This window comes from Hyalella azteca, unplaced genomic scaffold, assembly GCF_000764305.2.
Source record: "Hyalella azteca isolate HAZT.00-mixed unplaced genomic scaffold, Hazt_2.0.2 contig1749, whole genome shotgun sequence".
Lineage (NCBI taxonomy): Eukaryota > Metazoa > Arthropoda > Malacostraca > Amphipoda > Hyalellidae > Hyalella > Hyalella azteca.
The window spans coordinates 73473-98773 of record NW_025932050.1 but is presented as its reverse complement, the minus strand read 5'-3'; the positions used below and the strand labels follow the sequence as shown (position 1 = coordinate 98773).

Genomic DNA, 25301 nt, shown 5'->3' with positions numbered 1-25301 from the left:
TCGCAGACTTGATGAACAATAATATTCAAAGTTTCTTGAAATTTCCTCTCATTAAAACTCTTTTAATACAAAGTTTACATATTTTTTGTTACTGGTCGACGCTTATAAATAAATAGCTGGGTAAGTATGGAAAAATCCATATCGCCATCTCATTTGCGAGTGGAGTAAAGTCTATCTTAATTAGTGAAGAAACGCTTAGGGAAGAGCCGAGCCTGTTCGAAGCCTCTCGGCTTTCAATCAGGGCCTTAAGCACAGCAGAATTGTAGCAGTGAGTTGCGAGTTCGAGACCACAAAATGCTGTGAATGTTCTGCGATGTTAAGAATCGGCGACAGATGTATCTTTCCTTAAAGCATAAAACAAGGTAATTCCGCATTGACGTGTCACAATATCTCGCTTGATAAAAATTTTGAATTGTTTTAATGAGAACCGCTACAATCATTAAATACCTGCTATATTTTAAATGCTTGAAGACGAATGCTTTCGTAATTCCTGAACATGACGTCGATCCTTTCCAATTTTGCGGAATTCGTCACACCGCGGTATTTTGTGGATCAGTCATTCGTCAAGAATTCACTATTTACATTTAAAACTTTAGGTACTGCAAGAGTGCAAGTTTTAAACCAAAGTATCATTTGATTTTGCTATCGGCAGTTTCGATGGTAAGAAAACTTGTTGATCTAAATTCATTGTAAAATATTTACTCAAAACTGCAAAGTTGAGCAAGAGTAAGCATCATCCATTAGGCTAGGCCGCTAGTTCACTAACTTCACTTGTAGTTGTCTGGCAGCGCTACTTTGAAATGCAGCGGCCACTACCGCTTCATGCTCTAAATGTAGCGGGCGCTACCGCTGCCGCTACAATTGCTTTAATGTAGCGCCGCTACCACTACTGAAAATGTAGCGGCCGTTACATCAACATGTAGGATGTAGCGCGTCGCGCACTACTGGTCTACTGCTCACCTCTGGTAACAACTAACATGTTGAGGCAGGAGGCTTGTTGACACTAGTAACAGGCTAAGGTTGACAAGTGACAACGTTACACCAAAATCTTTTGTACAGTTTTATTCTGTAATTTATATTATGTATGTAATTCATGCTGGTTTTTAAGTAATACTTAATGCTATTAAGTAAAATCTGAAGGCTTTATAGATAAATGTAGTGGTAGCGCTGTAGCATAAAATCTCATATCGCTACTTAAATCTGTAGCAGGTGCTACCGGCCTACCGCTACCGCTACTGAAAATGTAGCGCGCTGCTGCCCACCTCTGCTTGTATCATGTATGCTTGAATTCCTCGTTTCAAATGTTAATGCTTCCACTTTTACAGTACAGTAGTAAATGAGATTATTTTTGCCCTTCCTCAAGTTCATTTATGATTTATGAGTCCTATAAGTACATTAGTAGGTATCTTGGATATAATGTTCAGGATACAAACATTATAATACATGAGAAATTGATAAATATATTGAGAAAAAAAAAATAAATTAAAAATGAACTGATACTAAAAAATCTCAGGTTTGCACTTTGTCACGCTTTGTCTCTATGCCAGAAATGCTTGCAGAGTTGCAGATTATATTTATTATATTATTTATGGCTTGAATGAGCAATATTTTATGTTTTTTTCCTGCCTTATTCAAATGAAATGTTAATTTAAATAGCAGGTTTGTTACTATTATAATTGTGCCCAGTTTAAATATATCTTTCCTTCTACAGAGCCCAGTTGGGATGCTACATGGACATGTCCTAAAGGCTCTAATAGTCACAAAACAAGAATGAGTCTTTCACTGATTCAACAGCATCATTATTCAATTTTTATTCAGTTCTAAAGGTGTCTTCAAGCAAGTTCAACATGACTGTGCCCACAGAACATTTGTATGGAAATGTTATACGGCAAGATATTGTTAAATGTAATTCTGCTCTGAAAATATACTTACAGGTTTGTTCTTAGTACCTATTGAGGCTATTGATATTTTGTATCACTGAAATAGAATGTTGTCTAACTTAGTAGGCATTCAATTATTTGTATATACAAGTTCTGTTTTACCATGAGAATTCCCCTTTAACTCAAGAGGGAAATTTCTCCTCCAACTCGTCCTAAAATTTGAATTTTTTTTCATATCAAAGCATTAACTTGAACTTTTGAATGGCTGACAACTCACAACAGGCTGCAATTTTCCAAGTCATGTTTGCAAGCAATCACCAATTTGATGACAATTTTTTTATTGAAATGTGTATCAAACAGAAAAATTGTTTCAAGTTGAACATCTCAGGATTATATTGTTTATATAGATAATGTTGTTAAGATTTACATTGTGATTTACTAGGAAGGGTTGATTTGATTCTGTCATTGGGATTCATTTTACCTATTGCAGGATGACAACTCAAGTGCCAGCTTATGTATTACTGAATTAATTTTTTTTAGAGAAAGTAAATGATTGGTTTCATTGAAATTTCTACTGCAGTAGTGTTCAGTATCATCATTTATTTAAAGGCTGGAAAGGAAATTTTAAGGTAGAAACAGAGGATTATTGCCAAGATTTCCTCAAAGTCAAAGTATAGTTATTCTGTGAATCATTTTATCATAATGTACCTATCATTAAAGTTCCAACTTGTTGCAACTAGGCTCAAGTGGAGAACATTTCTCAGATCAGTTTGTAAAATTTCCTAGTTTTTTTTTATATTTTATACATTTCTTTTAGACTATTCAAGAGCACAAGGGTGATGAAGCAGAGCTGAATGAAATCTCTGCTTCTGTGAGAACAAAGCTGAGTCAACTTAGAGGTCTCATAGCTAATCTCAAGACTTTAGCTAAGGTTGGTAACTGTTTATAGTTGCATTTTTCAACAATGAGATACCATCAATTTTGGAATGAGATATCAATCAACAATGAGATACATCCTGTTGGAATGCACACAATATTCTATCTTCAATAGGTTATCTTTTCTATGAATCTATTGGCTACTGAATTTCTTTCAATTAAATTTGTCTGATGATCCTGCCTATTCTTACAGGAAGAAGACAATTTAGAATCAAGAAAATTTCTTTTAGAAGACATTGTGGAGCAGGAGTCTGCTCTTCAACAAACTCATTCATTACTTAGAAATGCTTTGTTTCGAGCTCAACTTGCCATAACTGAAGTAAGTGAACAATAGGTATTTCCCAACTTAAGTACCTACTTAAGTTTCTCCTCAACTCAGATATTTTTATTCCGTTGTGACTTTTTCATTTTTCCAATCACATAACCAGACTCTACAGTACAACAGCCCTTGAGGAATGTTGTTGTATGCAAAGCTAATCTTAGTGATTATTTTATGGTTTCCTCTCATGTCCTTTTTCAGGCTAAATTAAAAAATAGCTTCAATTGTGTATTGTTCCATACATAAGAATATAAAAACTTAAGGCATCAATGTTTGAAGTTTTATAAGTACTTATATCATTAGTCTGCTTATATCGCAAGTTCACAAGGAATTTAAAAGCAAAGAAAACGCCAAGAAAATTCACCATATCGATATTGAAAACGTTTTGGAGTCTAGCTCCATCATCAGTTCGACTAAACTAAAAATTAATAAAATCACTTTAAAAGTCAAAATTCAAAGACAGACATAAAACCTAAACAGGACCTAACATTATATCGAAATAAACAGGACTAGTTATGAACAACTTAGTCCTAGGGGTACGACAAGAATATAAAATCCTAGCGATTTACTATTTCCAGATTATATGAGCTATCTGGAAATAGTAAATCGCTAGGATTTTATATTCTTGTCGTACCCCTAGGACTAAGTTGTTCATAACTAGTCCTGTTTATTTCAATATAATGTTAGGTCCTGTTTAGGTTTTATGTCTGTCTTTGAATTTTGACTTTTAAAGTGATTTTATTCATTTTTAGTTTAGTCGAACTGATGATGGAGCTGGACTCCGAAACGTTTTCAATATCGATATGGTGAATTTTCTTGGCGTTTTCAATATCGATATGGTGAATTTTCTTGGCGTTTTCTTTGCTTTTAAATTCCTTGAAGTTTTATAATATATAGAATAAAAACATTTCATTTTCTTCACATTTTTCTTCCAACAAATTCAGAGGCAGAAAAATGAACTCTTCAGCTATCAATCAGTCCAGAGCGATAAGGAAGGTCACCAATTAAGACACCGCATGAGCACTGAACTCGCCCTCAAGCAGTCGTCTCAGCTCACCAATGACCTCCTCAATGCCACCAGAATGATCCAAGACAACACCGAAAAGAGCACTAAAACGCTCGATAAGTTAGGTGCGTTGGGGATATTTTTTCTAGACATTAATCTAGATCAGTGGTTCCCAAAGTGGGCGATATCGCCCCCCTAGGGGCGATGGAAAGATTTTGGGGGGCGGTAAGGAAGAAAAAGGCGATAGGGGGGGGCGGCAGTCTGAAGTCGAAGTCAGAAGTTCCAACGTTTGTTAGACGATTTGTACACAACACGTGCAGCTCATAACTCCGAGGGATGGTTTTTTCACCCAGATCTGTTTTTTTTAACTTCGCCTGGTTTTACGTCTCGGACAAATTTACGGTCGGACTCGCGGCCGGTCTCACGTCCAATTACTAAATTCAACGATCATGGAATATCTCTGAAACTAATGAACTTAACTCGATGAAACTTGGTACACGTATTCATTAAGACCTAACGGCAATGTTTAGATCGTGAATTTTTTTTTTAATTTTGCCTTCATTTGTTTTTGCCATTGTTAAATGGCAATACGGGCCGAAATTCAAAGTGATGAAGGAATTTCTTCCAAACTACCGAACATATTCGAACGAAATTTTGAATTTACAATCCTAACTACTCAACACTCAACAGTAATGTTTAGCTGGTGAAAATTTTTCGATTGTGCCTTCGTTCGCGAGTTTTTTATTCATTTCACCTTCATTCGTGATTTAAACAGCAATACGTGCTTAAATTCGCAGTAAGCAAGAAATTTCTTCCAAACTACTGAACAGATTTGAGCGAAACTTAGTATTTAAATACATACCCTCAGCAACGGCGATGTTTAGCTCGTTACAATTTTTTTCAATTTTGCCTTCGTTTGCGAGTTATACGGCTATACGTAAACGGCTCTTGGTTAAAACGGCCGGTAGAAAAGCTGGTCGTTTCTCTTATATCTATATAAATCGCGAACGAAAGCAAAATAGAAAAATTGTGACGAGCTAAACATCACCGTTGGGAGGTTAGGTTTCGTTAGAAGAAATTTTTTTTCGGTTAGAAGAAATTTTTGATCACCACGAATTTAAACGACAAATTACCCGGCGATACGGGCCGAATATAAGGAAGTGTGAAATCAAGAATGACAGTTAAATGAAAAAAAATCTCTAACGAAAGTAAATGAAAAAATGTTTTAAATCTAAAAAAATCGCCATTTGGTAGTTAGGAATGTATATTCAAAATTTCGTTCAAATCTGTTCAGTAGTTCGGAAGAAATTCTTTGATCACTAGCTGCGAATTTCAGCCTGTATCGCAATATAACTCATGAATGAAGGTGAAATTAAAAAAATTTTCACGTGCTACACATCACCGTTAGGTTCTGATGAGTACATGTTCCAAGTTTCATTGAGCTGCGTTCATTAGTTTGAGAGATATTACTTGATAATTGAATTTGGAGATTGGTCCTGAGACCGGCCACGAGTCCGGCCATAAATTCCCCCAAGACGTCCTAGGTTTCAAGTGCTGAAACAGTTAAAACAGCTGGAAAACATATTGGTTCACTAAATGGGGTTCTATTTGTGAAATACACAATTGTGTTTAACCTTTATTTTGTAAAATTTCAGCATACTAAATTTCAAGAGAGAGGCGTATGTTTTTTTTATGTGTCTGTGGGGGGGCGCTAGAAATTCACTAGGGAGGCCAAGGGGGCGACAGCCTGAAAAAGTTTGGGAATCACTGATCTAGAAGTACCATTACACCAATTTGTACTTGAGGGGGGGGAGGTAATCTGGACTACAAACCTACATCAGCTTCTTCTTATCTTCCCTATTTACATAATCCTAGCTGTCTGGAGCTGATGATCCATCTTTCTAATTAATCTATGAACTATAGTATTCGTTATTAAAATGCAATACCTGAAGATAACTTGGTTCTGCAAAGTTTATAAAAATATTACTGATTTTTCCTCATGAACCCCATTTTTTGTCAGTACCCAATACTGTACTCTTTATGTTTTAGCGTTATGTATTCTGGCATTGTAATGACAATGTATGCTTACAAACAGTGGAGAGCTCGGAGACATTGACAGCAACACGTGAGGAGTTGAAAGGACTGGGCTCCGTCATTAGCCAAGCACGAAAGCTGCTCAGCAAATATGGTCGCAGGGAAAACACTGACAAGCTCCTCATCTTTCTAGGCTTTGTTTTCTTTGCTGCATGTTGCCTCGTTGTCATTAGAAATAGATTAAACATATTCTAGTTGCAATCTGTTGTCCAATTCTCCCAATCTTTCATTATCGAAAGTGGAACAAGTTTTTTATTTGAGATATATCGTGTATGTACACATATATATTGTACTGTATCATTTTTCCACAAGTCACTCAGTGAATTGAGCAATTTCATATGGATTACAAAATAAGTTTCATTTTATATGTTGCCCTTAGCTATCTGATGATGCGTTAGTGCGATTACAGTTGTAGCAAAGAAGTCTGCCTCACTCATAACTTGGACTGACCAGACCTGCAGATGCAAAATCTCATCCCTGTGATACAACTCCAACTGTCGATTTCCTGTTCGATGCTACGTAGATTTTCTCGTATTCCTTTTGCTTTAATTGACCCCCACGTTGTCCGGTTCTGGCATGCATTTCATTCGGAAGAGCAAAATAACTTCCTTTAGTATTTAATAATCATTTATACCCTACCTTTTATTCCCACTCATAGAATAGCGTTCCCATTTTCTTAAAGTATGCAGGTGCATTTTGACATCGAAAAGATTTACAATCGAGCAAAATTCATTTATTAGTCTAAATTTTACACTTGAAGTAGAATTGCTGAAGATGTTCAAAGTAAAACTTATCTAAATTCCTTTACAGTCGTAAGTGCCGGTAAAATTTCGTAAAATGAACTAACATTTCGGTGTCGGCAAAACAGCGACAATCTACTACCCGCTTAGTTCCTTTTGACAAGAACGTGTGCAGCATTCATTGATGCTCGAAACGTCACCTTTTCGACAATATTACAATTACCATACAGGCAATACGGTTTCAAAGAGGAAAAGCTTAGCACTAGCAAATCATTACAATTAAATTCAATTAAGAAAAATTAAAGACAATTGCGGAGTAATCATCCTTACATTTCCGTAAAATTATATTCTAATTGATGTTTCTGCGGGATTTTGTCCTTGATTTAAATCAAGACAATTTTCTAACAAGCCTAAAAAATAACTTAAAATTCCACACAGAATTTTGCACAGCTTTACGATACAATCAAGCGGGAAGCAACGGTTTTTTTACTCTTACGTTACTTCTTAACTAAGCTATATTAAACCAGGTACTAATGTAGTCGTGAAAAGCATTCCCTTGTACCGAGTCTTTTATTATATCAATTTTCATACTCAAGAGATTGTCTCTCAAACGAACGATGAACGCTCACAAAGAATTTAAGTTCTGAAACTTTTAGCTTTCTTAACACGTAAGAACTATTAAGCAAAAATGTTTCTACACCTAATATGATCATAATAAGTGGTTCTAAGAGGCATTTCAGAAGCACTTGAAGCCGGTTTCAATTGAAATTTATTTTTAGTCATGGTAGTTGAGAGGGAACTGATTGCAAGTGGTCTCAGGAGACCTCCACTTACATGCAATAGCTTACAATATTTTCTAGCTAAGTACCTTAATAAGAAAGCTTTTCATGTCTATACGAGAGGAAAATCATTTACCCTTATAACTTTAGTGCAATCGCTGTTGAGCCGAACTTTACTTCTTGGCTGCTCTGCTCCTTGTTTGGCGAATTGGTCTGGAAAATTGCAGAAAAATGTCAACAGAAATAAATGAAGCCGACCATTTCGTAAAATACTGATAACAGATAATTTATGTATCAAATTTCAGTTAAACACTGGTTTAAAAGCCTGATACGTTTTGGAGGGCAATTACAACATTTGGCCTAGCTAATTAATACCTTCGTGTAAATATTAGTCTGAAGATCTCACCTTGCAGGAGAAGGAGTCTTTGATGATTTAGGAGAAGCTTTCTTCTTGCTAGCTTTGGCTCCTCTACTGCTCTTGACAGCAACGGCTTCTGCTAAAGATGTTGAAACTTCTTCAGTCTCCAATTGATCAGATTTTTTCGATTTTCGAGCAGGCTTCTTGATTATTTCAGGAGTTGCTTTCAAGGTCATTTCCGATGCTGTCACTTTCGCCTGTTGACGTCCACGAGTAGCGCGTTTTGGCTTATTTTCGTCAACTGTGGCAGCTGTAACGATTGCTACCTCTGCCTTGTTTGTGGACAGACTTATTTCAGACGTTAGCGCCTTCTTAATACCTCGTCTGGTTCTCTTAACAGCAGTTTCTGGCGATTTATTTCCTTCTTCCTCGCATGTCTCCTTGGCAGATAATTTTTTATTACCTATTTTTGCCGGCGAATCTTTTGCGGGAGACGTTTTCTTTACAGGAGACGTTTTCTTTACAGGAGACGTTTTCTTTACAGGAGACGTTTTCTTTACAGGAGACGTTTTCTTTACAGGAGATGTCAAAACAGCTTTACGGCTTCTAGTGCTACGTTTAACAGGTGCTGGTGATTTCTGGACTTGGGGAGAATCAGCAACAGGTGATGCCAATTTAGATGCTACACCTCTACCACGGCGAGTAACTCGAGATGCGACAGGTATATTCTTCTCAACTGAAGTAGAAGTATCTTTTCCAGGTGACGCAGCTTTCCTGCCCAACCTTCTTCGCCGAGTTTCCTTAGAAGAGTTTTCTTTTATTGTTGTCAATGGGCTAGTATCATTCACTGTAGGCGTCGCTAATGCGGCATTGGCTCTTGGGCGTCCACGACGACGTGGCAAAGAAGCAACAGGCGATGTGACATTTAAAACTTCACTCGGAGTTACAGACGATGACTTTGCAGGTGTAGTAACCAACGACGACTTTGCCGGGGTTTTACAAAACTCCAACGTAGGGGATTTGGCCAATGGCGATTTTGCAGGATTCTCGGGAGTTGTGATCAAAGGTGACGTTGAATGAGTTTTAGCCAATGGCGAAATGGCTGGAGTCTTGCTCAACCGCAATGGCTTTGCAGGAGTTTTAGCCAATGGCGACTTTTCAGGGTTTTTACCCAAAGACATACTTGCAGTTTTAACAAGTGGCGAACTTGTAGAAGTTCTGGTATGTTTGTTGGAGATCAATGGAGACAAGTTGGAATCTTGACTTATAGACTGAGAAGACATTTTTGCTTTTTTAGCAGCAACAGCAGCTCGTGTTCCTCTTGTGTTTCTTGTCACAGGAGACTCGTCAGGAGCAGAACGTTTAGTTCCGTGAGCTGAATTTGAAGGGATCAAATTTTTGCTACGTGAGCTACCGCTAGTATCAATACGAGAATCGTCATCTTCACCAGAAATATCAATAACATCTGGAACATTATGGGGCGATGCCTCGTGCGGCTTATTTGTCGTAACTGACATTCTTGTAATAGCATTTGATTTTGGAGGCGATGTGACGACATTTAAAACTTCATGAATCTCAAGAGTCGTATCTGACGAAATAGGGGATTTCATTAGAGCACCAAGACTTTCAAGAGTAGAGTCACTGAGAGATACGTATGGATTTTTGGAGAAAAGGCTCTTGATGTTTTGCACATTCGTGTAATCTGCTTGAGGTGATCTCTTCTTCATCAAAGATCTGACACCAGATACGTTCCTCAAATCGTCTTTAGGTGTATTTGACGACCTCAGTAGCTGTTTTACTCCACGCACGTTGCGATAGTCCACACCAGGAGTTTTGGATCCATCGAAGAGTTGTTTTATTCCACTGACATTATTTGATGATTGGCTCTCACAGGCGTCTGTCATTCGTTGCATGGGGCTGACAATTGCTACATTTGACCCCGGAGTCGTGATTGAAGGGGATGCTGCAGCTGGCGAAGAAGGAGTGCGCTTGGCAGCCAACGAGCTCATGAGCATGGCATCAGGCTGTGTGTAATGTGGAGTGCCGAGCGGCGAAATAAAACGGTCTTGTGTGATGTTAGGAGTTCCTCTACATGTCATGTCAAGTCGAGATGAGCACCTTGATGATGGTGATGATGTGTTGCTCAGAGAGGTATTTGCCAAAGGTCTCTTCATCAAACTATTGCTCGAAGAATTGGCTTCAAAAAGCTTTCTAAGCTGCGAAGGTGTCAGTTCAGTTGAACTACCGTCCATTGAACGTGTTCGCCTAGCAGATTTCATCAAAGGCTCTGACTGCTGGATACCAAGCGATTTGCGACTTGTAAAATCACCAAGTCTGGAACCATTTCCTGCAAGAGATGGCATGAAAAGTGGTGAATTGATATGCTTTGCAGAGTTGTACGACGTCCGAGAAATAGAAGAGACAGGAGATACTGAGCCACTTTGATTAGAAATGCTGGACAAGGATGAAGCAGACATCACTGCAGTTTCCATTGACTGTAAAGTTTGCTGCAACGACGACGAGGTTGTCACCTTGGAAGCAGATTGAACAAGTCGAGGTGCTACGAAAATTGACTTCATCATCCTGAGATTAGAATTGGCAGATTTTGGAGTTTTCATGATTTTTTGGGTGATAATGGCAGTTTTAGGAGTGGCATTGGGGGACCCCTCATTTGTGGTAGATTCTCGAGCGTTTGTCGCACGAGTTGATCTGGTGGCTGAGGATGTGACATTAGCATCAGCAATTGTTGGGAGTTCAGTAGCAACTTGGTCCGTCGAATCTGCCGGTTGAAATCCTGTTGAGTTAGCTACAGATATTGATACAGATTGTGATGTAGAAGACATAGCAGCAATTTTTGGACTGCAAGTCATTTTTTCTGAAGGTGTTTGAATGAGGCTTGGGGACTTCGTAGCAGCTGTTGGAGTTTGACCTGTAGGCTTAGCAGGGGATGCCATAAGGACCTCAATGCCAGTTAGATCAAGGCTTTCTGCAGTATCAAAATTGCGACCGAGGGATTTGCGGCCCTTGCGGAAAACCAGCGGAGTTTTGGACACTTTCCCGTAGATGATGATGGGCGCCGGCGAGTTGGCATGACCAGTGGAACTGCTGCCAAAGTTGAAGTTCTTCGGGATTTCCTGTAGAATTTTGAATTATCAACAAATGTTTTGAATTTGAACTATTTGCAGTAATTTTTCATTTACAGTACTTTTTAACTATACACTATTTCATGAAATGGCGGCCAACTAAAAGTCAATCTGATAGCACTAATTGCCATCACCAATACTTTGCTCAAATTTATGAGTTTCATAGAATCTAATTTTTCATGCAACGGCTTCGTAGATTTTCTAATTAGCAATAAATATATAGGTCATTAAACAATAAATATTGGAAATATATCAAAATATAAATAGGTTATATCTCTATTTAACGGAAAAATTGCTAATATTTGACAATATCTGAACCAACAAGCAATTATTTACGCTACATTGCGTTTCAGAACGGTTACAAGTCTGAAAAATCAGTAAACATCGACGGTACAAGTAAACAATAACTCACCTTATCAAGACCTGTTGCTCCTGAATGGCCAGCGCGTGTATTTAAGGCCTTATTTTTCCTGGATTTGAATTTACGAGCCTTTTCAACAGCTTGAAGAGCCCGCCTGGCAGTGACCGTCTGGTTGGAAGATGACCGAGTAGTTGTGGATGAGCCACGCTTCAAGACACTTGCAAAACTGCCACGAGCCCAAGCCACGCGCGGCGTCTTGCGAGCCAGCACTGCAGCTTTAGATGCGGATTTTTGCTTAGCATCTGGAACTTTAGGTGACGTTTTAGACAGTAAACGAATCTTTTTAGATGAAGTACCTCTCGCCACTGATATGGATAACTGAAGTGTCTTCTTTACAGATGATTTTGGAGTTTTTGTAGCAGGTGATGTTGAATTCCTCTTTGCTGGTAACGTTTGATTCGTATTGTTGGGAGACTTGGGAGACTTCTTCATGGACGAAGGCGATGACTTCTTCACAGGTGACTTGGGCGATTTCTTCACTGGCGAAGGCAGAGACTTTTTTACAGACGATATGGGAGACTTTTTCACAGATGACTTGGGAGATTTTTCCACTAGCGACAGTCGGGACTTCTTCACAGATGATTTGGGAGACTTCTTTCCTGATGACGCTGGACTCTTTTTGGCAACAGGAGACTTACTCAGGGGACTTGACATTGATTTTTCTTTAGGAGAACCTGGAGATTTCGTCAATGATCTTGGAGAAAAGGCTCTAGAATCCCTCTTAGGCGTGACAACAAATGAAGCACTCTTAGTTTTAGAAGCTGAAGTAGATCGCACTGGAGATTTGGATGGAGAAATTTTAGGGGTAACAGTGAATGAAGATTCGCGCCTCTTCTTTGGAGTTGCTACTGTGCTGGGAGACTTAGTCTTTATTGCTTCACTACTTGGCAACCTGGAGCCAGGGAAAGATTTTCGGCCAGATTTCGTTTGCGATGCGGTAAAGCCTGTTGAACGAACTAAACTTTTGCTCCGAACAGTTGAAATTGACTTCTTTTGCGATGACCTTGACGTTTTGTAGCCTTGTGGTGACTCCGAACGAGAACGTTTTGAAGTAGCAGACTTAGAAGATGGCAGGATTTCAACTAGCTTCTTTTGCTTTAGGATGAGTGAAGGAGTTGAACCCTTGGAAGAAGTTGCTTTTACCGACCTTGATGGCGAATTCTTTGACAATTTAGATGGCGTTTTCGAACTGCGGCTGGCAGCAGGGGAGGCCTTTGGCGATTTAATGACAGCTTTTTTTGGAGTACCTGAAGGCACAGAAAATCCCAGAGAACGGGCCAAGTAAGGCTTAATGGGAGTTGGTGAACGTCGGCGCAATAGGGACTTGGAAGGAGTTTCTTCCAGGACTTTGTTAGTAGCCACATAGGGTGATGCTTTGACTCGCGTTGCCTGAACACGTTGATGTACAGCAAACACACTAGGGCTGGCTAGTTTAATTGGCGAGGCAAAATTTGGTTTTTCTCCTTTGCGAACAGGTGTCGATGAGGGTAGTTGTTTATCAAATTGTTCAGGACTAAGATATGGTCCAAAGGAAACACGTTTGTTTCTACCAGCAGGCGAGTCCAGTTCTCCACAAGGAGCCGCTTTTCGCTTCTTGGCACTTGCAGAACTTGCTGTCTTCCTGGAAGTGTTTAAGCCTGCAAATAAAAGCCAGAAGTCTAGTAAATTGTGTGATAAATTTTAAAAACTTGACTCATCAGCATATTATAAATAACATAAAGAATAAGTAATTTACTAAAGAATATCCAATGAAATTACCATATTTGAAAGTTAAAATTTTGCTACTCAATAAGTTTACTCTTAATTCCAAGAAAAATTACCAGCAAGCCTAGTAGGAGTAGAGAAAACGAAGGTAGTTGCTGAATCAGGATGATGAGGTGATGACTTGGCATATTCCCAACGCAGCAGGCGATCTCCCACAGTGATGACATCTTTGTGTACCAACACATGCTTACAATTCTTCTTCAGAGGTGAATTATTGACTTTCACTGGATTGGCGGCACTCAGGCTCTGAAGTACACACTGTAGAGAAAGCAATGCATTACCTACAACTCTATGAAATTAAATTCAAGCATAAAAATATGTTTGCTGTCAAATGGAAGTAGAATGAAAGGAAATTTTAAATGCATTCAACAACAATACATCATAGCAGGGTTGCAAATATGGTCTTCTGCAAATTTCTTGTAACAAAAAAAAAAAAAAAAAAACCAAGCATTCGATTTTAATTTATGTTCCTAATGCTCAGTTAGGCTGAAACTTCCCATCAATGCTATGCATACTCAAACACAAGATTGTAAGAAAATTATTTCAATTGATAAATCACATTTCATCATTTTAATACAACTATTTTGAGCACTATAAAATGGGATTACTTTGGCAGCTGAGTTTGGCCTGCATTGAAATAACTTTTGTTACATATACTTATATATATATAGGCTAAGGCTACGGCCAGCCTAAAAGCGTTCACGCGTACGCTGGCTGACGCTTCAAGCAGAGCGGCGCCGCGCCGCGCGTATGGCGTCCAAACCAGACGCTGGATCGCACAGCTTAGTGCTAGTCGATGTGTATAAATGAGTGACAGCAAGAGACTAATAGCCGTTGTATTTGATGAAAGTTTTATAATGAAATAAAAGATGAATAAAAAAATCCCATATACACCTTGTTTTGTCTTTTTTGGAATCCATTCAGATGAGATTAGATAGATATTAAATAGGTTATATATGATCATGATGCATGCCTCGCGAGTCGTGATGAAACGCCACTTGTGTTGGTAGGTGATGAAGCTTACACATTGCTTCCTAACTTGATGAGACTATACCCCTCCCCCCCCCAAAAAAATAATAACTTAGATGAAAGCAAGAAAATATTCAACTACAGACTATCAAGAGCTCGGCGTTGTGTAGAATGCGCCTTTGGAATTATGACTTCAATATTCAGAATTTTAACGAAATCCATCGAGACCAGCGTGGATAATACTGTAGAAATAATTAAAGCAATTACAGTTTTGCGCAACATGATTCTTGTTAGAGAGATATTTGATAAAGACACGGCATTTACATCAATGGAATTAAATTCATCGAATGAACAACATGAAACTATAATTGCTCCTGTTCATAGATACAGCTCTAGAATTGCAACAGATGTTCGAAAAAAATTACAAATTATTTCCTATCAGATGCAGGAAAAGTTGCTTGACAGTATCATATGCTCTAAATAAACAATAAGAATATCCGAGTACTTCGAGTGCTACTAAGTTCGTTCACTTCTATTTTCTTTGTTTAATAAAAGAATTCAAAAAGAATGTATTATTACTGTTCTTAGCTGAAATATTGAGTGCATCAGCTATCATAGATCACTGGTTGCTAATGTATGTCCTATCACTGTGCTGTGGGTGAGAGGCATTCCAGATTGCAGGTACCGCCTCAACTGACGAGAGCAATGCGTCGACATCCTTCTCTCATGGCTGCTTCAAGGGCACTGCACGCGCGTGTCCGCGTCGAAATATTTGTCTAAAGTAATGTCGATTTTCCACCGCGCGGCAACGCGTGTGTACGCTTGAGGCAGCTTCTGCCTGTAAGCGTTTAGTGTGGCCACTCTGGTAGAAATACATACATAATATCGCAGCGTGAGCGCGCGTACGCCTGCGTACGCGCCAACGCTTTTAGTCTGGCCGTACCCTTATAGAAAGACAAACAGCAAGAGAGGACAAATTGCATAATAATAAATAGTATGAAATTTAATCAAGAGTATTAGTAGAAAAATCAATCCAGTTAGTGATACTCATTTCATGTGGCCTACAACAAATATTCAATGTTGAATAAATCAACTAGCTGCAGATTGACATAATCACAAAATACTTGATCTTGATATCAACATCTAATTAATATTTGAATACAATTAAATTTAACCTACAGGCTTCTTCCCAGGGTTGGCGATTTTTTTTTTATTTAAAAAAAAAATAAAAAAAAATCAATGATTTCTTTTTTAATTTTTTCAACTTTTTTGTCTTTTTGAAGTGTTATTTTTTATGTTGCAATTAGCCTACTAACAATAGCACTATATGGATCATAATGGATGGCTAAAAAGGGCACTTATTGCCTTCAATAATGGCCAACAGGCCAATGGCAAGGTGGTGTTTACCACTTAGGGATTTTTGGGTAACCAATTATTGGTACTATGTCTATTCATTAGCTCTGTAAAGTTTGTACGGAGCAAGGTAATAAGCTAAATATTGACCATTTAACTGGCTTCAATATACAAAAACACTTCAGGAATGCAGATCTCCTAAACATTGAATATTTAAATTGTATATTGTAATCAATATATAACAAATAGTCAAATAGTTAAAGACTACTTATAGCCTTATAAGAATTAGCTAAGCTGCTAGCTACGTACAATGTATTGCACACTTGATGCCTCCAAAAACATTCAATTTATTGGAACCTAATACACACTAAAGGCAACAAGTTTATATACCAATTTGTCATTTATAGTACATTTTTACTAAACCATGAATAACAATACCTCAATATAAATTAAAGACTGCCACTCAATATATTTAATTATATGAAAAAATAAAAAAATAAAAAAATAATAAAAAAAATCATGATTTTTTTCAAAAAATTATGATTTTTTATAAAAAAATCAAGTGATTTAATCATTTTGATTTAATCATCGCCAACCCTGTTTCTTCCTTCTCCTCATAGTGTCAACATTCAATTTCATAACAAAAGACAATATTAAATTGATGAATGTTTTTAACTGACCAATATTCAGTATAAAATATATTTAGCCTCTCTCAAGATTTAAATACAACTTACTTGGTAATCAGCTCTGCATTCCAGCTTCTGGTGCCTGGTAAAGATTTTTATAACCAACATTACTCAAGGGATCAACATACCTGGCTATCAGAAAGCACATCAATACTGGCATGTCTCACAGAGACAGTATCCAGCTGCACTCTGATGTCACTCTGAATGTGATTGCCAATAATGCAAGTCTCTTGGCACATGGGAAATGCATCTCCATCCTTGCCACTCCTCTTGATGATAACAATGTAGCCCACTTTTGACATGCCGGCTGGTTACAACCAATCTTGCCCTTCAGGTAGAAGATTATCTGAAGGTAGAAGTAAATTGATTAAGAAAATTTGAGATGAAGCCAATGAGCCATAAACATATAAGTAACAGGAATTATCTGGGATTAGTGAGTCAATCTGTCAATGATAGAGAAATTACATAGATTTGAATGTATTTAAGAACAAAAATGGAAAGTTCATTTAGAAAGTTTTGCAAATTTGTCTAAACTCTTGGGCATTGTTTTAGTAATTTTTATCATCATTGCTGGAGGAATAAACTTTACTTATTATTTTCATAATCATTTATGAAACATTAGCCTTTATGTTTAACATTAATTTCATCTTTGGTATTAATTCAACATGTGTGTTTTTATTCTGATTTTGCACCTTTTTGCTTCCTAATTAAAAACTACTAGAATTACAAGCCTAGCAGTTTTTGAGCATATACTCGTAGTATACTCATATATACTCATAGTAGTACTTGTGAGGTTTGGTACAAATTTCAGTGCTAAATGCAATTTTTCAAAAAATTTGGGAAAAACTGAATAATATATTTCTTAGAGTCCGAAACTATAAACTACTACAATATTTATATTTCTTATAACTACAACTGATATCTATAAAATGACACTATTTAACATTTTTCATGTTCTGAAAACACAGACTTGGCAGTTATTTGAAATTTTTACCAAAAACCTTAGCCTCAAACTGCTCCAGATGCACAAACTTCCAGCTGTTTATTGTTTCTGCATAGATTTTCAATGATCCTAAAATTGAGAAACTTCAAATTAGCTCTCATGCAAGAAATACTTGCTAAATAAATTATAATTTGGATATAAACATCACTTGAAAACTGAGCACTCCAAGCCTTGTAGCGATAAGTATTGGAGCAACGTATATTGCCAAATCAAAAGTAAACATTTATAACGTATTTAAACGTCAAAGCAAGTATTTATAACAAGAGAAAAAAGCAAGTATTTAAAAACAAGAGAAATACTTTGAAGTTTCTCAACATTAACAGCACTGATATCCATGCAGAAATGTAAATTTTGAATATTTTTAGGCAGAATTAAGCTCCTAAGGACTTGAAATTGCACTTTTAATAAAGAAAATTTTAATTTTTGCACACAGCTTGGAACGAGCTGTGTGTGTCTAATTCCAAGCTGTGTCAGAATTAGTTTTTATATGTCTAAAACTGTCTCTTAACTTAATCATCTCCTATTGATTTTTTTACCACTTGAAAGCAGCAAATACAAGTATACTCAAAGGATCCCTAATATATTCACAGACATATTTAAAAGTCTCAAACCATAATATTCTTTCTACACAAACAGTTTATCACTATTTGGTAGAGCAAGGTCAACTATCAACTTTGACAAGTTTTTCAATGTTCTCACTGGGTGACACACTGTTTCTCTTTGGATCTCAACATTTTCCTGCCAGACAGCCCAGACCTAGTGTTTTGGCAATAGTATGGCACGTAAAAGTATGACGTCACTATTTCAACTATCAACAAATGCATGGAACTAAGACAAAGCTTAATGTAAAGGAAAAAAGTCAAGAAGTGTCGGAATTACCCACAATGTCAGATTGAACGGTTGGAATATACCGCGTTTACCCTACCTACTCTTTTATTTTAGAACATATTCATTGCACAGATTTGTCCAACTTGGATAAATGACCAGTGAACAGAATGGCAAAGCAGAGATTTTTCAAGACTCTTCCAGCTTCCCAAATTAATTTTTGAGTAGCTAGCCTACTGGGCTATAACTCTGTAAGTAGACAAGTAAAGTATCATGAATACTTTATACCAGCATAATAGGCAGCATTATCAATTTATCATATATTGGATTAGTGTTTTAATATTGGGCAGATGAGATGGTAAGAATATGGTAGCTAGTATAAGTAGGCTTGGTAGGAGTGAGTAGGCTAGGGTAAACGCGGTATATTCCGACACATTAAGGACGCATTGAGAAATGAAAAACTATACAAAAAAATATGCGTTACGCAAGTTCTGTTGCCTTCACGTGACTCTCAAAACACTTCACTACGTGTCAGCAACGATGAAACATCACAAAATGTTGCCATATTTATTAAAAAGCCTTTAGAATGGAAACCTACCAAATCCCTATATTCCGTCACTGTGTGTTAATTACCTACGATGTCGGAATATACCGCGTTTACCCTAATAAAAAAAATAACCCTATTAGGACTACTACTACCTAGGTACCTAATCATAATGTTAATGCCACCTAGGTCAAGAAAAAATTCTAGTAGCCTACTCAAATTTTGTAATGGATTTGGATTTGGGGCGTGGTGACTCTGAGAAAAAGAATTTCAGGGTCAAGCCTTTGCAATGCAACGGCCATCAGCCATGCATGACATTTTCATTTGTTAGTAAGAAGAAGAAAGGGAGACCAAGCCAGGTGGAAGCCACATTAAAGAGAAGAGGCTAGAAAAGGTGTGAAAGTTTGTGTTAAGGGCAAGATGTTATCAAGGGGAAGAGAAGTTCAAGGGGAAATTCATTGGTTTATTATTGCTATTTGTCAATTATTGCACTGTGTATTTGATAATTATATTAGCTATGGGGCCTCATAGGCCCTGAGTGACTATTTGCATTATATTATATTATTATGGTTTGGTTATTCCAATTTTATTATTATTATTGCTTTTTTCTTACACCTTCCCAGCCTCCACTCTAGCCAACCTCCTCCTATCCCTCACCCTCCAACATAGTGGCAAAGCAGAGAGTTTTTTAGACCTGTCTCAAGTTCATTTTTGAGTCCTATAAGTAGACCAGTAAAGTATCATGGATAGGCTACCAGCATTATCATACTTAAGAAATTGGTTAAAATCTTAAGTAAATGAGGAAATTAAAAATGAACTGATTCTAAAAAATCTCTCGTTTGTCACTATGCCCTCCAAGCACTCTCCGAATTTCCGAAAATAGCTTTCCACCGATCCACACTCAATCATAGCAGCAGTTACCCCCATCATAGTGGCAAACCAGAGCTTTTTTAGAATCAGTTCATTTTTAATTTCTTCAATTACTCAAGATTCAAACCAATTTCTTAAGTATGATAATGCTGGTATCCAGGATACTTTACTGGTCTACTTATAAGACTCAAAAATGAACTTGAGGGAGAGTCTAAAAAACTCCTGCTTTGCCACTATGAGTCCCCCATTGACAGTCCCACAATCATTGCAATCCATTCATCTCCTGTTCACTCATACATCACACCATCACCCTCATTCCTCTCATCCAATGATCCAGTATCACACTCATCATTTCAAGTTGCTCCCGCTCATATGCATTACACTCCATCATCAGATGTTCCACAGTTTCCCTCTCACCTCTGTGAGGCTGAGAGGCTCTGTCACGCATAAAACAAATATCTTCTCTTCTATTGAGTTCTATCATTCCACCTGTATGTCCGTGCAGCATGCATTCACACTCAACGCACTTGCTCTCACACAGAACATTAAGTCTCCACCTTTAGCTACTCCTACTTCCATCATATTAATATATTCATAAGTCATAACTTGGCATTTGGTAATGCATCTGGCTTGGTAGCCTAATGCATCTTCAAACAATTATCATCTACCAAGTTCTCATGAAATGTAAGTAGGAAATATACTAGAACATGTAACCTAGGCAAGGATTGAGAATTTGAGATGCCATTATAAATCATTCATGCGGTTATGGGTGTCACGTACAGAAAGCCGGGAACGGTATCGTCGGTACGACTACTAGTCTACTATACCTAGCATAAAAGTGAACAAGGTCAAGTTGCTATGTAAACTAATAAATAGTTCGAGACCAAGCTAGATGACCGAAAAAATTAACATCAACTGACCTGGAACGAAGTAAAATCATAAAACACAATTCCAAATTTTACCACCTACATTTCGTACAACATTCTTGTGATTCTACGTTGACGGTGAGAGAAGCTAGCAAATTTTCAAAATTGAATCCCGGGCTCAACTGCCGCATTCATTACCCTAACTAACGAACATCGTTTCCCCATAGAAATATGATGATAAGAAAATTCATAGTTATTAGGCACTATAGGTTATACATTGACATCAATAAATTTTTCGATTCATCTATTTCTATTATTATTGTGTTATATATTATTGATGATCAACATTCAGTATATTTCAACCAGCGCTTTCAGAGTCGAAAATTATTTTAAATATATTCATATCGACTACTGACAACCTGACAAGTGAATTTAGCGCTTCTGGCTGTTCTTCATTTATTATTTTGATAAGAATATAACATTAGTAAATTGGTTTCTAGGCACGTGTTCAAAAAGTTACGTTGAAATCGGTATTTATCTCATCAGACTCATCTCATGCCGTGTTGCGCCCCGAAAGCTAATCCTCAAAAGAAACTAGTGCCAAATTTTTGCGAAATTGCGAGTCATTATAATTTATGCCTAAAATATGTCGTGCATTGTAAAAATTTCATTTTTTGAGGATGAATCGACAGGATGTTTACAATTTATTGAGAAAAGTGGTATACGCATAATGACCCTATGAAGTTGTAAACAGTAGTAAGCGTAGCAATACTTCGTAGTACTTTGTAGTCTTTCCCACTCGAGATTTAAATCTAGATTTTAAAATAACGGCAATTGATAACCTTCTAATCCTGTTTATGTAAATCATGTCAATTTAAATAGTAAATATTTTTTACGTATAAATATGTGGTGTAGTAGATTATATATAAAAAAAGTTGCCAATCTCTGAAATTGAATTGAGGCTTGTTGGTATTGTAACCTGAATAATAAATAACTGATCTACCATAGCTGCATAGCATAGGCATGGCCTGAATTACCTAACCTAACCATGGCTGAAGTTCTGAACTACCTGAAGTGAAGATTTCTGTATGAATCTATCTTTAAATTTGTATTTAGGTTCGATTGGTTCAGGAGGTTATATACTCACTACCTACATAGAGGGAAATACAGAAGGCGTAATGTGCAAGCAAGTGCATAATTTTAATTGATAAATTAGCTATTAGGTATTTGATAAGAACTGGTGATATTCAGATAGTTCAACAGCCTGACCAGGTGATTGGTATTTTGGATCTAATCAAGTTACTTACCAGCACCAGGTTTGGTTGATAACTTGATCTTATTCTTATATGTTATATGTGCAGACTGCAGTGAACCAACATTCCTTCTGTTTCAAACTGGAAGAGGAGTTATAGGTACCTAGAAAATATTTAAACTGGCAGGAAGATATTTGTACAATTTTATTATGACATACATTATAAAGTTCCCTTATCAGTTAGCTAAATTAAAAGCTGCATGCTATGATCCTTGTGTAACGGCCATTGAAATCATTTTGTTAGTAAGTATGCTTAGTAATAACATCAGAATCTAGGAAGTGATTTGAATCACTGCTCCCAGTCCCAAGTGCAATTTTTGCATGGTAGGCTACCTAGCTATATTAAATATTGCCAATTGCCCAGGGTGCAGAATGCTGATTGCAGAATGTTGGAGAGTATTGCAACTTGCAAGATCTTTGGTGAGGTATCAGCAGCAAAATTTAACACTTTGACTGCGACGTGCGCCATATTTGGTACACGCATGCATGTCCCAAACTGCAATGTGCGCCATATATGGCACACGCTTAAAAAATTTAATTTTTTAACAAACACTCTTTAAAATATCAGCCAGATTGACATAAACTTGTGAAAAATATGATGGATAATTGACAATAATGTTTTCAAAAACCTATATGAACGTCGTGCAATCGAATCATAAGAATCTTAGTAGTTGGAATGTAGCCTGAAATAATGGGTGGGTACGAAAAAGAAAAAGTATTAAATAAAGGGAGTTATCCTGTTCCAATATGTTGAATATCATTTTTTTTATTGGTATGAATTATAGCAGTAGAAAAAAAGTATGTCATTCAAAACAGGCATGGAATATATCTACTTGGCGAGCCGCGACTGAATTTTTTGAGCCGTGATTTTATGGATTTGCCAGCCGTGATTCCATTTCTACGAGCCGTGTGTCTGACCTATTACTAGTGAAAATACATTCAGTAATCTTCAACGACTTCAGCAATTTACATCGATTTTTACTGACTATAGAACTGATTACCAAGCACCCAGGCATTTGTTACAGTTTTTGCCAATAACTTGAACAATTGTTGGTACCACTTCATGCTTTGCTTAGAGCAGTATTGTAAGAAATCATCTAAATGAACTATAAACTTCCCATTTAGCAGCATTTTGCCCCAGAATGATTTGTAGTTTGATTATTGCAGTCACAATCCGATTTCATTGGCACAGAAAATGTTTTTTTCAAGCGTTAGTACCCGTGTGATGCAAATTTTTTATTGTAGTTGAATAATAAATGTTGTGTACCTCATATGGCACACATTGCCTAGAAAGATGAAAGTTTCCATCCCAGGCGACATGCACCAATAGAGGCTCACGGTTTTTATGTCAGAAGCTTGTAGAACTTGCTCAGACAAGAGCAGCGCACTAGCCCTGTTCTCGCTGCCTTGTCGTAACTTAAGTTATTCAAGTTTGAATGAGTCGCACCACTGGAATACAGGCTATTTTGCGAGTCACAGTCAAAGTGTTAAGCCTTCAAAAGATCTTGCCAACACATTCGGATTGAAGTTATTGCATTTTAGATTTTTGCCAGTTTTTGGCCAACTGTTTAGAAAATAGCTGAAAATCTGAAAGACCGCAAGCACACACAGTAATGTTCCTATTTTCTAGTATGTTGGATGGATCAGGATGCAGTGAAGCTTGTCCAGAAATCAATTGTTATAAGTGTAAGTGTTGCAGTGCATGGGGAGTAAGGGATATATTATCAAGGTTGTTAGCAGCATTTTCTTGTTAAAGATTATCTGACGACGCATCCTGAAGATGGCTGACAACATTTTGGGCTAAAAATCCATACCGTAAAATGGGGTAACTTAGGCCAGCAGGGTAACTTAGACCACTTTTCATTTTTTTAAGAAAAACCCCCAAAACTCAAAAACTATTTGACATAGAAAAATTTTGTCAATGGGCATTAAAGGCCTAATACTGAGGCTACATAACTCAATAGAAAGATTTAAAAAGTTTGCATATCTAATAGGTTAAAAAATTAAAAATGTGACCCACAAAAAAAAGCTATTATTTAAAGCCTGTCAGAGTACCCCCTCCAATTTTTTAATTTTTTGGTTAAATAACTCCACGTTTTGATGCATTGTAGTAGAACTCTTCTAGTTACATATGCAAATGACAAATTTTAGGAAAGTGTCATGGTTTGCAAATGGGGGGCACTGCCCCCAAATGGGGGAACTTAGACCACCTGATGTCAGCCCTGATGGGGTAACATAGACCGGCTTGGAAGTTAATATAAAACATATAATATAAAACATAACATATTTTATGTTTGACAACCTATTTATGTTTTTTCTTTATGTTTCAGACTCTACAGAGTCTTATATATTGTAATTTTAACTTAATTTCCAAGCCAGTCAATATTTACCCTGTCAGGGCTGCCATTAGGTAGTCACATTTCCCCCATTATGGGGCAGTGCCCCCCATTTGCAAACTATGACACTTTCAAACTATTTGCATATGTAACTAGAAGAGTTCTACTACAATGCACCAAAACCTGGAGTTATTTTACCAAAAAATATAATTGATTTTACCACCCGGTCTATGATACCTCAAGAGCTGGGGTAACAAAGACCGTCATTTTTTTTAAAATTACATAAAGACTATGAGAAGAAAGAGCCAGCAATTTATGGTGAGGGAAGCTAGAGTATAGACCTGTATTTTACATGTTTCAATTCAAGTTTAATTTAGCTAGTAAAAAAATGGCATTTATAAAAAAAAAAGTGGTCTAAGTTACCCCATTTTACGGTATCTTGGTGATGCAGCTTGCAAGCTCTGCACTCTGAGGCCTGTCAATCGCCAACTTAATAAAATACATTGAATTGATAATTGATTTGACACCAGCAACTTAACCAGGGTGCAGAGCTTGCAAGCTGCATTGCCAAGATATGGATTTTTAGCCCAAAGCATTGTCAGCCATTTTCAAGATGTGTCGCCAGGTAATTTTTGATAAGAAAATGCTTCTAACAACTTTGATAGTATATCCCTTACTCCCCACTCCCTGCAACACTTACACTCATTGTAATTGATTTCCAGACAAGTTTCACTGCATCCTGATCCATCCAACATACTGGAAACCTTACTCAGTCTTACTGTGTGTGCTTGTGGTCTTCCAGATTTTTAACTATTTTCTAAATAGTTGGCTGAAGACTGACAAATGTCTGAAATGCAATAATTTCAATCCAAATGTGTTGGCAAGATCTATTGAAGGCATAAATTTTGCTGCTGATGCTTTGCTAAAGCTCTTGCTATATTCACCCATTTTCTGCACCCTGGCAACTCAATTACACTGGCAATTTGTGCACTGGGCCATTGGCAGAAGTTTGGTTTGTACCTCTCTTTTTTCAGATCAGATTTTATGTTTAATATTTATTTTTTTCTTTTCTAATTAAATTTTCTTATCTAATTAAA

At 37.1% G+C, this 25301-nt stretch overlaps 2 protein-coding genes across 4 annotated transcripts; one reads left to right on the top strand and one right to left on the bottom strand.

Moving 5' to 3' along the window:
• Window positions 1-553: 553 nt before the first annotated feature.
• On the top strand, window positions 554-6772 carry LOC108672256 (vesicle transport protein SEC20). Its single transcript, XM_018159897.2, has 6 exons — window positions 554-660; window positions 1712-1934; window positions 2698-2811; window positions 3010-3135; window positions 4080-4266; window positions 6237-6772. Exons 2-6 carry the CDS (start codon window positions 1848-1850, stop codon window positions 6428-6430), a joined length of 708 nt encoding a protein of 235 aa, XP_018015386.1. The 5' UTR covers window positions 554-660; window positions 1712-1847; the 3' UTR covers window positions 6431-6772.
• Window positions 6773-6952: 180 nt separating this feature from the next.
• On the bottom strand, window positions 6953-20707 carry LOC108672255 (serine/arginine repetitive matrix protein 2). 3 transcript variants are annotated; one of them, XM_047883850.1, is made up of 7 exons: window positions 20611-20707; window positions 16577-16794; window positions 13497-13698; window positions 11668-13313; window positions 8698-11246; window positions 8161-8625; window positions 6953-7967 (listed from the first exon to the last, which is right to left on the bottom strand). In XM_047883850.1, exons 2-7 carry the CDS (start codon window positions 16748-16750, stop codon window positions 7928-7930), a joined length of 5076 nt encoding a protein of 1691 aa, XP_047739806.1. In that variant the 5' UTR covers window positions 16751-16794; window positions 20611-20707; the 3' UTR covers window positions 6953-7927. The 3 variants fall into 3 exon arrangements, with proteins under 3 accessions (XP_047739806.1, XP_047739804.1, XP_018015385.1); XM_047883848.1 differs by having other exon boundaries at window positions 8161-10556; window positions 10620-11246; XM_018159896.2 differs by having other exon boundaries at window positions 8161-11246.
• Between the last annotated feature and the right edge of the window lie 4594 nt (window positions 20708-25301).